This window comes from Mesoplodon densirostris, chromosome 7 (assembly GCF_025265405.1).
Source record: "Mesoplodon densirostris isolate mMesDen1 chromosome 7, mMesDen1 primary haplotype, whole genome shotgun sequence".
Taxonomy (NCBI): domain Eukaryota; kingdom Metazoa; phylum Chordata; class Mammalia; order Artiodactyla; family Ziphiidae; genus Mesoplodon; species Mesoplodon densirostris.
In genome coordinates, this window is record NC_082667.1 from 58,351,688 (window position 1) to 58,366,165 (window position 14,478).

The 14,478-nt window shown below is 54.2% G+C and overlaps 1 protein-coding gene across 2 annotated transcripts in view; it reads left to right on the plus strand.

Annotated features, from left to right (window-relative positions):
• The window catches only part of CHRDL2 (chordin like 2), a 31,652-nt gene extending 17,931 nt beyond the window's left edge, over nucleotides 1-13,721 (plus strand). Inside the window, exons 5-12 of one of the 2 annotated variants that reach the window (XM_060104598.1) lie at nucleotides 1,881-1,974; nucleotides 3,676-3,731; nucleotides 5,576-5,744; nucleotides 6,684-6,878; nucleotides 8,233-8,406; nucleotides 9,256-9,310; nucleotides 12,820-12,912; nucleotides 13,631-13,721. In XM_060104598.1, the coding sequence (XP_059960581.1) occupies nucleotides 1,881-1,974; nucleotides 3,676-3,731; nucleotides 5,576-5,744; nucleotides 6,684-6,878; nucleotides 8,233-8,406; nucleotides 9,256-9,310; nucleotides 12,820-12,912; nucleotides 13,631-13,721 (927 nt within the window). The remainder of the gene's footprint in view (nucleotides 1-1,880; nucleotides 1,975-3,675; nucleotides 3,732-5,575; nucleotides 5,745-6,683; nucleotides 6,879-8,232; nucleotides 8,407-9,255; nucleotides 9,311-12,819; nucleotides 12,913-13,630) is intronic. The other variant, XM_060104599.1, reaches the window with a different exon arrangement.
• Nucleotides 13,722-14,478: the final 757 nt, after the last annotated feature.

Genomic DNA, 14,478 nt, shown 5'->3' on the forward strand with positions numbered 1-14,478 from the left:
AGAGCCAGAGCCAGACTGCTTGCAGTAAATGCAATTTAATCTGAAGCTGCTTAAACTCCCCTGCTGTGGTTGGAGTTGGGCCTAGGGACAGGCAGGGCTGAACCAGCAGTGTTATCAGGGGACAGAAACTGAAGCCAAGCAGGGCCTGAGCTGGAAAGTTTTCCCCTCCTCCTCAGGGGGGGTTCTAGGCCTGGCCCTGCTGCATGTTTGCAGGTGGCCTTTGCCATGTCACCCTCATCCTTGGGTTTAGCGCATCTGTGCTTTGGTGGGAGAAACCCCTGCCCCCCTGATTTCCCTACTACCTGACCATCGAACTTCTCTGGGCCTCAGTTCCTCTGAGTGTGTAAGGGAGGCTGACCAGGTGATCTCCAAGGTCCTCTCCATTTAAGATAATAGTCTGATTCAGTGGTGATGAGAGGATAAGAGACCGAGACCCATGTTTCAGCTCCAGCTCTGCCATGGTTCCCTGTGTGACCTTGAGAGACTCACCTCTCTCGGGCCTGCCTCCCATCTTTTCAGTGAGAGGATCTCGGGCCTGCCTCCCATCTTTTCAGTGAGAGGATCTCATCCCTCCGAGAATCTGAATTTTAAGGTATCTGTGCTGCAGAGCAAACAACTTATAGTAACAAGAGTGACCACTTAGAAATCAACTGAGAGAATGGTTATTTTTGCAGGGCCTGGGCCTCTTGCAGTGAACTAGTACACTGTACCTACTAGGAAATGCCTTATGTTTATATACAGCATCCCAGTGGCCCTATGAGGGGGATATCACTATTCATATTTTTTAGATAAGAATACTGAGGCTCAGAGCAGTTAAGCGATTTGCCTAAGGTCAACAGCTAGTTAAGTGGCAGACTCGGAATTCAGACCCAGGGCCACATAATTCCAAACCCACATTCCTTTACCTGCATTGTGTGGCTTCCTGTGAAGGGATGAGCACCTAGATTAGGAGGGGCTGTGGGAAGAGACAGAACTGATGGTGGTGGGGTGGTGAGAGCACTCTTGTGACCCCTTGTCTCCTCTCCCTGGATACTTGGGTCTCCCCTTCTTCCTTCTGATCCCTGTTTATATGGGACTGGTTTGAAGGATCAGAATCCTTACTTCTGAGACTCACTGGAAAAGGAATAGGGAAAGGACTCAAGGTAATATCACTTCCTCCCAGGTACACATTGTGCCTCGCAGTTTAACAAGGGTTTTCATAACCATTCCCTCATTTGATTTCACAACCCAGATGGGAATGCCCCCATTTCACAGAGGAGGAAACTGAGGCCCAGAGAAGAGAAGTGCCTCACCTAAGGTCATCTGGCCTCTGACTCCCAGAAGGCTCTTTCTCCTGCAGTCTTGCCTTTGCAGGCTGGGTCCTGAAGTTTGGGAAACCTCGAGTTTCAGTAAGAGCAAGATGAGCCCAAGTAGTCATGCACTCATCCCCTCCTCTATGCTGGGCTCCCTGTTCTAGGCCAGGGGAAAAGGACACTGATAGCAGTAGGAAAAGCCTGAAGACTGGATTCTAGTCCATTCTGCCCAGTTGTGTCTCTGACTTCAGAGGGTCCAGGGCCCTCCGCAGTCCCTCCCCATCTGTAGGATGGGAGAATCTCACCTCATTGGGTCGCTGTGATAGCCTAGAGAGAGAGACTGGGTACAAAAACACTTTAGAAGCTGGAGGGTAACTGTTACCTCAGGGCCTGGAGTAAGAGTGGGAGGGGTACAGGGACTCCTCCTCTGAGATGGCTGGGCCTTGCCCAGGACACTTTGCTGCTCCCTCCCTCCCCACCTCAGAGCGGACCTCAAGGCCATTTGCCCCCAGGGCAGGGGCTCTCCCAGCCCCAAGGCTGGTCCTCATCAGAGCTCATCTCCCAGCTCCTGTTTGCTCTGTCTGTCAGGAGGGCCAGATCTACTGCGGCCTCATGACCTGCCCAGAACCAGGCTGCCCTGCACCCCTCCTGCTGCCTGCCTCCTGCTGCCAGGCCTGCAAAGGTGAGTCTGTCCCTAGATTTGGCAGTGCCCGCCCACCCCACCACAGAAACCTAGGCATGGACTGTTAGGGGGGAACCTCAGGGGACACCAAGCATGTAGCAAACCATTCTTTCCTCAGGGCGGTGGCTTACCTGCAGCCTCTAGAAAGCTAAGCCTGTGTCAGAGGCTGATGTGCATTATTTTTTATTGCAATCTCAGGGAGCAGGAAGGAGGGGAAGGGAGAGTGAAGCAGGGTGGGAGGGAAAAACAACACAGGAATGTGTTGGGGAGCTGGCCTTTGCTTGATATCAAGTGTGACCTATTGCTCTAAGTGGCCTTCTGCTCCTCAGAAAAGCCTGGAGGTGATAGAGGAGGAGGAGGAATTTGCCCACCAGCCACCAACTCTCACTGGTCAAAGATTCACCCCAAGGCGGGGTGATTCCCTCACACTCCCCGGTTGTGCTAGGCTGTCCTGGGAGCGGGAGGTGGGAGTGGGACAGGGTAAGAAGTGGGGGCAGAGACATGGAGGAGGTGTGGCATGAGGGCACCTGCTGGTAGGTTGAGTCTGAGGGAAGTTGGCTGGAGCCCATGTGAAGGGGGTGTTGCTGCAGTGCCTGCAGTGAGGGGACAAAATCCCTGCTATCAAATGAGGCCAAGAGGATCAGAAGAGGCACAAGAGAGGGGTCTGTACAGGCAGTGACCATGTCTCTTCCTGTCTTCCTCATGGCAGAGCTGAGCACAGGCCTGGGCTCACTGGAGCTCAGGGCACCTGTGTCAAGCAGAATCCAGGTAGCATCTCTATATAGCACAGAGAGAGGCAACACACTGACAAGTGCGGGGCAAGCAGCTTGGGCAGAATGAAGTGCACAGGTGTCTGGACTGTCCCCTGTGGGCAGGACTTGAGGAGGGGAGTGCTTCACTATAGAACGTTTCCCCAGATGTTGGCACTGTGGAGGGGCACTGGACCAGGAGCCAGGTGATCCCAGTTTAGTCCTGGTTCTTCCAGCTAATTCCTGCAGATTCCTTCCCCTTTCTGGGCCTCAGCTGTGCTGTGTGTGCACTGAGAAATTGGCCTTGGTGATTTCTAATGCACAGGCTGATTCCAACGTTCTGGATCTTTGAACCCAGAATGCTCAGTGGTAGACACTCTGTATGTGAGGCAGGGGTGAAGGGGAGAGAATCCCACTCAGGGATCTAGGAAGCTGCAGGACTCCAGAGGGTTTTGTGTGCTGGTGCCCCAGGATATAGGGGATAGAGGAGTCCTAGGCTGCTCCAGTTGGAGGGGCAGAGGGGCTAGAGGGCAACCACGGGAGGGTATAGTGTAGACGAAGCCTGGTGACTTCATGCGAGGCTGGACAGAGAGGCTGCCCAGGGGACTGCAGCTAAGCAGGCTGGGATTCAGAGCCCTTGGGCCATCCGTGACGACACTGAACAAGATGCTCTGGCCCAGCCAGGTGGTTCAGTCTTAAGTGACCAAGAGGCCAGTGTGGGGAAACTGAGGCAGTGGCCCAGTTGTAGGGACTTCATCAACCCAAGGGTGAGGCGACACTGTAATGAGAAGTAGGAATAAGTCCCCACTGGGGCAAAGGGACCTACTGGTGTGGGGGGCTGCAGAAGTGGCAACAGGCCTTGGAGGGGCAGAGCCTAGAGGTGGTGGCCTGCAGGGCTCTGTCCCCAAGGCTGAGGAAGCAGAGGCTGACCCGACTCCCTTTGGGTTTCCAGATGGGTCAAGTGAGAAATCAGCTGAAGAGGATGCCACGCAGTCACACCGTGGGGTGGTGAGTGCACAGCTTTAGGGACAGGGTGGGGAGAGGAGGGGAGGGCGCTGGTATCCAGGGCCTAGATCTCCTTGCTCTGGAGCAGGCAATACCAGTTGTTGTCCTCATTTCTCATTTGTCCCCTGGGTCAGCTCCATTAGCCGCCACCAGGTTCCAGGCCCTCTCCTTAGACTTCCATCCTGGCTCCCACCGTGGGCTGGTGAGTCAGGAGGGGTCTGGGAAAAAACATCACACAGGGCAGGAGCAGGCCCCAAGCTTCCCGATTTCCCTCCTGGAAAATTCTGACGCTGTTCTGTCCACAGCCTGTGTCTGTCCTTATTCAGGCCGCCTCTGGGCAGCATGTTCCCCAGGGGAGTGGCCTCTGACTTGGGCCAGCCTTCCCCATCTAGCTCCTGAGGTACCAGTTCTTTGTCTGGGGCTACCTCACTGTTGCTGGCTCCATCTTGACCCCTCTCGATCTTGGTCTAGAGTTAAGATGAGCTAACCTGCCCAGCGCTCTCTGGTCAGAGAGCAAAGAGGTGGGAGAATGGGCCCGCACACTGACTCACGTCCCTGTCTGCACCTGTGCTATGTCTATGATGTGAATAGCTCCACCTGCTCTTTCATCCTGGGTCACTTGGACCCTGGGGGACTCGAAGGGGGGGGGGTTCCCCTTCCCAGAGACTCCCTGGGGGTTTGAACGAATGCGCTCTCCCTTCTCCCCTGCCAGCTCACCCCCACTTCCCAGGCTGGGCTTTGTCTAGCAGGTGCTGGGCCACGGGACCTGACCATGTCATCCCCCTTCCTCCCCATTCTCTCCCCAGGAGGCAGCTAAGTGAAACCCACCAGACTTAGTTCCAGGCCCCGAGCAGCTACTTACTGACTTGCTGGATGCCGTGGGCAAGTCACCAATTAGGGGGCTGGGTTCTTCAATTCCTTTCTGCCTCTATTCTACTTGACAAGCATTTCCTGGGTGCCTCCTGTGTGCCTGGGCCTGTGCTGGGGCCTGGGACACAGTTTCCACTCTAGGAGCTCTTGTGGGCTCTGTCCAGCCATCAGAGGACTGACTCAGAGACTGTACAGTCAGAAAGGGGCTGTAGAAGAAGGCATGTGAGTGACTCAGGGTCAGTAACGGGGTGGTAAGCTCTGCCCCTTGCCCCCAGCCCACTTGCTCTTCTCCCACGGCCTGGAGCTTCCAACCCCCAATCTCTGGACTGGGGAGCCCCTGCCCTGTTAGGCTGCTTTCACACACACACCCTTTGTTCTCACTGCCAGCCCTCCCAAGACCTGATCTGGAGGGGTGAGGTCTCGGGATGTCGGATTCCAGGGACTCAGGAAAGGAGGCTCCCAAGACCCATCATCTCCGGACAGGGCCTGCTCTCAGCCCTCCTGCCTGTGGGATTCCGGGGCCTGGTGGGATCTTCAGAGGCCCATCCCTGTCCCATCACCTAAATCTTCTTGGACAAAGAAGAATTTCCTGACTCTCATCCTCACTACATTCTCACCTTCCATTTCTTACATATTAAGTTCTCCAGGTCCCTGATCACTTATGTCTCCCAGATCAAGACCTCAGCACCCTTGCCCATCTCAGCCCCAAGGCTCTGGCTCTGCCAGCCTGAGAAGGCCTCAGTGGAGGCTGGATTTCCAAACCACCATCTTCTGAGAGTCTTCAGAGGCCCATTGCCTGGGAACATCTTCGACCCCATCCAGATCTTCTTTCTACCCAGAGCCTATGCCCTGCCTTCCCTGGGCCATCAGGCTCAGTCACTAGAGCCATCCTCAGGCCTCTCACCGCAGCCTCTGTCTGGCTGCTCCTGCACTGGCAGTGGCCTGTCGGTGATCTGCATCCTTCCTGCCCTTTGCAGAGACATTCCCAGGATCCGTGTTCAGGAGACGGTGGGAGAAAGAGAGACCTGAGCACCCCAAGCCCCACTGGCCCCAGTGCCCCCCTGGGCTTCCTCCCTCGCCACTTCCGACCGAAGGAGGCAGGCAGCACGACAGTCAAGATTGTTCTGAAGGAGAAACATAAGAAAGGTGGGAACTGGAGCCTCTGCCATCCCCTGAGGTGGGAAAGGGGGACCCTGGCTCCCCCTTCCCATCCCTGCACCTCCACCGAGCGGTTCCCCAATCTCAACTTGGCCATGATCTTGCAGACCCCTAGAACGTCGGGCCTAAACCCCCATTTGACAGATGAGGACACTGAGGTTCAGAGTATTGAGTTAGAGACAGAACCAGTCCCGGAACCAGGACTACGGGCCATACAACAATATTTTTTTGAGCATCTGCCATGTCTTTGCTGGGAATTGAGGGACACAGAACAGAGAGATGAAAATGGCCCCTGTCCTCCAGGAGCTCATAGACTAGTAGGGGAGACAGACATGTACGTTAATTATTATAAGATAAGGAAGTGGTGAGGGAAAGGTTTTGATGAAGGAAGGAGGAAGCAGACCTGGGCCGCAGGAGGATGGTTGGGATGGATCAGGGAAGGAGGCTAAGGGGGCAATTGTGGCAGCAGAGGGGGAGGAAAGAGGCCTCACTGCAGGGCAGCCTGATTGGTGGAGCGGGAGGGGCTGCAGAGGCATCCATCCAGCCCCTCTCTGTACAGATGGGACACTGAGGCTGAGACAGGAGAAGGGACCTGACAGAGCTCACATGGCCAGGCAGTGACAGCACTTGATCGCAGGTCTCCTACTGTCAGGGTACCCCCTCCCCATGCCCCACTGGAGGTGCCTGTGAAGAGCAGGGGAGGACTCTCCATCCTCGGCAAGAACTTACTGGCCCATCTCGGCCCTGAGTGCTGAGATGGGGGATGTCAGGGACAGAGGACTGGTTTACTCCCTGGCCTCCACTTTGCAGGCAGTGTGGCTGGGCCAGACTGGTGGAGCAGGGGCGCCCCAAGGACCTACTCCCAGCCGTTATTTTACTCCGACCCGAGTCCAAGGCACTGACCCTCCTCCCTTCCTGCCCTCCCAGCCTGTGTGCATGGCGGGAAGACGTACTCCCATGGGGAGGTGTGGCACCCAGCCTTCCGCTCCTTTGGACCCCTGCCCTGCATCCTGTGCACCTGTCAGGATGGCCGCCAGGACTGCCAGCGGTTGACCTGCCCCACTGAGTACCCCTGCCGTCAGCCCAAGAAAGTGGCTGGGAAGTGCTGCAAGATTTGTCCAGGTACAAAGAGAGCCTGGGGGCAGGGAGGGCACTGGCCAGAGTGAGCCATGGGTCTCTCTCCCCAGAGCACAGACACTTGGAACGTCTCTGACATGGATGGGGCATGGACTCAGAGGCAGGGGATGTAGGGGTTATTACATGCACAGAATGTTAGAAGCACAGCAGTGAAAAATGCCCAACTCAAAATATTAGACTTACGGAACCATCTACTGTTACAGATTCAGAGACTTTCAGACATACATAGAATCAAATGATGTCCTGGATTCTGTGAAATCATAAAATCTTAGGCTATTAGGACTTTTAAGAGGAATGGCCAACATTATTGAGCACTTATCATGTGCCGGGTAGGTATTTTGGCTGAATTCATGTAATCCTCACCAAAATGGATAAGGCAGGCATCTTTATCTCCATTTTACAGAATGAGAAGATAAATACCTTGTCCCAGGTCCCAGAGCTGTAAGTAACAGAGCTGGGATATGAACCTTGTCTGTCTTATTCCAAAGACAAGGCCCTCTTTTTATTTACTTATTTATTTATTTTGGCCGCGCAGCGCGGCTTGCAGGATCTTAGTTCCCCCTGACCAGGGATCGGATCCCGGGCCCACAGCAGTGAAAGCACCGAGTCCTGACCACTGGACCGCCAGGGAATTCCCACAAAGACAATGCTCTTGACCACTGCTGTCTTCCTTCAATCCTCATCAACATACGGGAAAACTGAGACCCAGAGAAGGGAAGGGAACTTCCTAAGTCACACAGCGAAAGAGCAGTGGAGCTGGAACTGGAACTCCTTCTAGAACCTGTCCCGTATCACACCCATCATCATCATTACTGCCACTGTCACCTCAATGCCTCCCAAACCTTTCATTCTACGTGTGTTCAGTGTGAGCCGGTGCTGGGTGGTATGAGTGACTCAAAAGACTTGGAGAACACGATTCCTGCCTTTCACCCTGTGGATTTATGTTAGAGAGAAAACATACCCAAGGGAAACAATTACAAGGCAATGCAAGGCAGTGTGGGATTAAGGGCCTGAGGGAGAGGCATAAGCAAGAAGGGTTTTACAAGCTATGGGTGGGAGGAAATGGTGTGCTGAGCTGTTCCAGGTGGGCTGCCTGGAAGAGGTGGAAGGTGAGCTGGGCCCTGAAGGGTGAGAAGTTTCCTGACATGCTAATCAATGGGAGGTGAATGGGGGAGAGGCCCCTTCTCTCTTCCCCAGAGACCTCCTTCTCTTCCTAGGGGCACCAGAACTTTCCCAAGGACCCTATTGACCCTGAGGGGGATGTCAGACCAGTGGCCCCTCTTCCTGGGCTACCAGGGGTGGGGAGACAGAGTGTTCACGAGCTCCTTGTCTCTCCCAGAGGACAAGGCAGACCCTGGCCACAGTGAGATCAGTGCCACCAAGTGTCCAAAGGCGCCGGGCCGGGTCCTTGTCCACACGTCAGTATCCCCAAGCCCGGACAACCTGCGTCGCTTGGCCCTCGAGCGTGAGGCTTCTGAACAGGTGGAGATCTACCTCTGGAAGCTGGTAAAAGGTGAGCAGTGGCCCACTCCCACTCTGGCCTGTCCCCCTTCCTTTGCTCCAGACCCACCAAGGGTGGTAAGGGAGTTTTGTTGATCAAGTGCCTCTGGCCCAGGAAGACCTGCCTTGGGCCACCTTCCAGCTTTGAGTCCCAGATTCCGAGACAGAGGGAGACTGATTCTATCTGACAGTTCTGATAAGCTCACCCACTCTGAAATGCCAGGGCCTTGAAGTGCTCCCTCTCCTGGGGGAAAGGGGTTTTTACACTTTGTGAGGAGCCAGGACGGAGCAATGCCTATACCCTGATAAAACAAAGAGCTGTCTATTGGTAGAATTTCAGCAGACTGGGAGGAGAGATCTTTTCAGGCAGGAGGGCTCTCACAGCATCCTCAAATCCTCAAGGCTAGTCTCATTCAGCCTTTTCTATAAGGTGGATTCTATCCCTCCAAGGTAAGTCGACATCAGAATATGTTTCTCATTCTGTAGAAACTCACCCTGTTCCGCAGGCTGCTCCTATCACCAACTGAAGGTCAAGAGTTTTCATTGATAAGGGAATTGCCGAGAGTTCAGTTCTGGGGCTCTTCTTGTAAACCATAAATGCCCTGGACAGAGTAAAGCAAATTAAAACCTTTAAGTGGGAATTAGCTCTAAGTTCAATTTATTGATGTGTTTGGCTGGCAGTGGGGAGGTGGGGGAGATGGGGGGGGTGAAAGAGGGGATGATAATAATATAAGAATGATGACAATGATATTAACAACCAATGTGTGAAGCAGTTTGGAGTTTACAAAGTGCTTTCATGTTCATTATCTCATTTGATCCTCAACGATCCTGAGAGTTAGGTATTATTATCCCCATTTTACAGATGAGGAAACTGAGGCTCAGAGAGGTGAAGTACCTGGCCCAAGGCCACACAGCCAGTAAGTGGAGGACGGGAGCTAGAGCCCAGGTCTTGTGACGTCAGATGCGGCTCTTTCCCTGCTCTACACTGCCCCCTGTCGTAGGAGGAATGGACGAAGAAAGCGGAGCTGTTCAGCCTGGAGAAGAGAAGACTCAGGGGGACAGGACCGCTGGCTTCATGGCTCTGAAGGACTGCCCCAGGCAGAGGGAGCAGTTGTGTTCTCAGTGACCACAAGGGTCAGAACAACAAGCAGGGGCTTTGGAATCACACAGACCTGGGTTTGAATCCCGGCTCTGCCATTTCTTAGCTGTGTGGCCCTGGGCAATCACTTGACCTCTCTGGGCCTCAGATTTCTCTTCTGTTAATGGGGGAGAAGGGGTTTTGGAGGATTAAATGAAAGAATATAGGTACCACCCCTGACCTATAGTAAGTGCTAAAAATGTCAGCCTCCTTCTTACCCCGCCTCATCAGTTGGTTAGAATTGCAGAGAGGTAGGTTTCAGTTTATGAGAGGAAGCACCTTCTCAACAGTAAAGCCTTCCTGCAGTGGAAGGGAGGAAGCAAGTTCCATTCACGCAAGTGTGCAAGCAAGGGCTGGGTGGGGATTTGGCCACTGGCTGAGGAGTAAGTTCAATGACCTTCATGATTGTTTTGAGCCTTGAGATTCCATCTTTCCCTGGACAGGTGGGGCTGCATGTTTGCGATGGGCCTCCTCCCACCCCTCTGTGACCACAGAGAGTAACAGACCCAGGCTCTGTCTTCAGGACCCCATGGCTCTGTGCCCTGGGTGCAGGAGGAGCTCCCTGGGAGTTGAGCTGGTCAGGGAAGGCTTTGTGGAGGATGGGCCTGAGCTGGACAGGATTTAGAAAGGCAAGAGGGGCACACTACAGGCAGGCTGACAGTGACAGCCTCAAACTCTGGTGCCAGAGCCCATGTTTACATGCCTGGTGCTCTGTGATTGGTATTTAGCAGGTACTATATATAATGTGCTTCAATTCACCCACATATAAGAAAGCTGAAGGGTATGTATTAATGCCCCATTTTGCAGATAAGAAAACTGAGTCTGAGAGGTAAAATGACTTGCTCAAAACCACACAGTTTAAACAGTAAAGCAAAGATTCAAACCCAGGTCTTACTGTCCCCAGTGCCGCCTCCACAAAGGTGACCTTATGCTTTTAGGGAAGGGCCTAAGGAAGGCCCAGGATGGCAGAGAAGGACGCATGATAGCTCAAGGCAAAATCTCATTACCAGGCGGCCCAGCAAAAAGGAAAAAGGTGGGGAGGACTCTTCAACTTCACAATGCCAGGCCCTGCCATCCTGTCACCAGCAAACCTTCCCCCACCCCCGCCCCACTATCTCCTGAGCCTCTGGGTGCCTGAAATGCCCCATCAGCCTCCCTGTCTGTTACCTCCCTGTCCCAGACTGTGAAAGTCAAAACAAACTCTCCCAAGGTCTGATCGTCAGTGGGAAACCTTTCCTGTTTCCTCACCCAGACAAGTGGAAACAGCAGGCCTTGGGGGCCAGGAGAGGAAGAGGGCAATTGGCCTGGACACAAAGTGAGCAGGTGGATGCTGAAAGCTGGGCTGAGGCCACACCACCGTGGGACCAGCCCCAGGCCCAGAGTCTGAGCAGAGAGTTGGCGTAGGGTTAAAGGGCTTTTTAGAGTCTAGAATTTCAGAGTAGAAGGGACCTCAGGGGTCTCCATTCCTCCCCCCACCCCAGGAAGGAAGTCCCCCTGCAGCCTCCCTGATGGTCTCTAGCCCCTGACTGCACACACCCCCTCCCCACCTCCAGACAGGTGGTTCACTTGCCATTCTGGGCATGGCTGTACCCAGACAGGGTTCTTCACACTAAGCTAAGCCTGTCCTGTCTCTTGCAACTCGCCCACCACTGCCACCTCTGCCCGGGACACACACAGCCCAGCCACTCTCAGGCCTGGCACGCCCTTCAAAGAGCAAGAGGCACAACCATGACCCTCAGGCAAGCTCTTGATTCCAGGCCCAAGATCTCAGACCTTTCAATCATGCTTTATAGGCAACGGCGTGGGGACCTGCCCTCATCCCCGTTACCTCTCCAATTTGTGTTCGGGGGTTTGTGCAGTGAGAGGACTGGAGCACCCGGACCTGTCCCCATCTCATGCTTGTGATGTGGCCTGGGCCTTTGGAGCAAGTCTCTCCCATATTCTGGTCCTTGGCATCTGGGCCGGGGGTCCTGAAGACAGTGCTGGGCATTCCCAGCTTCCTGGACCTCAGTCCCAGGGCCCGTGCTGTCTCTTCCCCTCGGTGGGATCCCACTTGGATTCCCATAAGCAAGGCCGGTTCTTGGTTTTCTTGAGGGCGGTGCTGGCCTAGCAGAGGTCTTGCTGTCACATCTGTTCTTTCTGGCCACAGACCCCGGTGGTAACAGCCGGCACGACATCAGAGCCCATGTGCTCAGGGCCTCAGCGCCATGTGTGGTGCCTGTGCTCCCCAGGGGATGCAAAACAAACATCAGGAGATACAGCTAGCACCTCATTCCCCCTCAGGGCCTGGCCTACACAGGGTACACATATATTTGCTTATCCATCCATCCATCCATCCATGGATTCATTCATTCATTCGTTCAGCATGCCTAATGTGGGCCAGGTGCAGGGAACCCAAGAGGAACACCCTCCCCGAGTTCCCAGTCTGGTAAGGGAGGCAAGAGCAGACACAATGATAGCACATTAGAAATAGGAACAGTCACAAACAGAAGCCAAGAGCTGTGGGTAACCCAAGGAGGAAATTATAACTATTTGGGGGAAGAGGGAGAATCGAGGAAGGCTTCCCAGGTGAGGCTGGGAGGATGAGTAGGGGTTCACCTGTGGCAATAGGAGAAGGTGTTTCAGCAGAGGGGGTTGGTGTATGTAAAGGCTTGGCCCCCTCAGGGACCTCAAGTAGCTGATTAGGACTGGAGCACAGGCAAGGCCACTCAGAGGGATGGGGTAAACTGAGCCTTGAGCTGAAAGGGAGACTACAACCCTGACACCTGTCTGTAGTGCTTGGGTGTCTGAGGCAAATCACCTATTGATTTTTATCATACGTTCTATGTCCAGAAAAAAGCTTGACCAGGCCCTACAGGCCTGGCAGCTTTTCTTCCTTCTTTCCTCCCTCCCTTCTGCCTTCCCCCTCTCTGCATTGTGGACACGTGAGTGATGTGAGAGCAGGAAGGTGACGGTGACAGGAGCAGGGTCATGGAAGGGGAATGACGGGGTAACATGCATATTTTCCAATGACCACAGCCAGGATCATAGATTAGAAGCGGGGTTAAAGGGGTCAGAAGTCTAGTGCAGTGACCCAGGCAAGGCATGATGGGGCCTGAATGGGAAGGGTGACAGTGGGGATGGGAGAACAGATTCAAAATATTTAGGGAATTTAGTCCACAGGATTTGGTGTCTGGTCAGAAAGGGGGAGGGGAGGGAGGTGACGGGGTCTGTCCCAGGTCTAAGTCACCCTGTTTCACTGATCACACACCCTGCCTTTCCTGCTCATGCCCTTGTCTCTGCCCTCAGGAATCTTCCACTTGATTCAGATCAAGAAAGTCAGGAAGCAAGACTTCCAGAAAGAGGCACAGAACTTCCGGTTGCTCACTGGCACCCACAAAGGTGGGACCCTGGGCTGAGGACTGGGGCCTGGGAAGAGAGCCGGGCTAGAAGCTGGGGCCTGCTGGGGAGTTCCAGGCTGCTGGTGCCGGGAGGAGGGCGGCTGTCAGCCACAGACGTCAGTTCCCGGCACAGGAATCCAGTGGGCGTCTGGGCCAGAGATTTCCCAACTCAGACGCCCGGGAGCTTGGGAGCGGGAAGGTAAAGCAGAGCCAGCTGGATTTGGTGTTGGGGGTGAGGGAGACAGGGCTGTCAGAGGTGGGGCTCTGAGCCCCTAAGTCCTGGTGCTGCTTAGTGTCTCTCCACTGGAACCTTTCCCACTGAAACCTTCTAACCACGTTCCTTCTGATGCCCTTAAGTTGCTCTACACTCCCCCGAGGAAGATGGACCCAGGTGGGTCTTCAGGTGGGGGAGAGGAAGTCACAGATGGGAGGGTCACCAACAAGAGTTAGGATACCAGCCCGGCCCACACATGTTGGTTGTTTGAAGGCGGGGTCATGTGTCAGAACCCTCTGGGATTTGGGGTGTGATGGGGTCCCCACCTCCCTCCTCCCTGTGGGCTCCAAACCCAGGCTACACAGTCCTCTTTGTCCTAAGTTTGCCCCACCCCAGTCACCCTGTCTCTGTTGTGCACATGCATGCACACGCACACACCACACACACACACCCCTGCACATACACATACAGCACACACGCGACTCTTCCTCTTTTCTCCATGCAGGTCACTGGAACGTCTTCCTAGCCCAGACCCCGGAGCTGAAGGTCACGGCCAGTCCAGACAAAGTGACCAAGACCTTATAACAAAGACCTGAACAGTTGCAGATGTGAGCTTTATTATTTTTGTTGTTATATATTAATAAATAAGAAGTTGCATTACCCCTCAACCCTGCCTGCTGAGTCCATATCCAGTCTCCATGTGTTCTCACAGTGACTGCAGGCAGGCAGTCACTGTGAGAACTGTGGTTATCCCCATTTCACAGGGCTGGAAACTGAGAGGCAGAAGGGGCAGAGACTGGCCCGTGTCCTCACGGTGAGTTGTTATGAGAGCCAGGGCTAGTTCCCCCAGCCTTCTGACCCAGACCCCTGTCTGCCATCGTGGCCTCTCCCCTGCTCTGTGCTGCTTCTGTGCCCAGCCCCCAACCACAGCGCCTCCTGCTTTTGTGGGCCATCCCCCTCCCATAGCTCTTTGGCAGTGAGCCTAGGAAGGGGGACTGAGTGGAGTTAGCCAGCAGAGCGGGGTGCATGGAGCCTCAAAGTGCTTTCCCAGCAGATATTCCAGGGATCCTTACAATTGTCAGCTACCCTTTACAACGAGGATGCTGAGTTTAGGGAGGAGCAGTAACTTGCCTGAAGCCACAGAGCAGGGTGGTAGCAGATTTGGAAGTGGAGGCCCGGTCTCTTGCTCCAAGCTAGCACTCGTCCCCGTTCCACCGTGACCAATGTTATAAACCCAAACATTCTCACCTCAGAGGATTCCCAAGACTTGGCAGTCAGATTGCCAACCCTGGCACCACGGTCTGGGAAGAAAGCCTAACAGTTACAATTAAAGACAACATCAGTAATTTATCC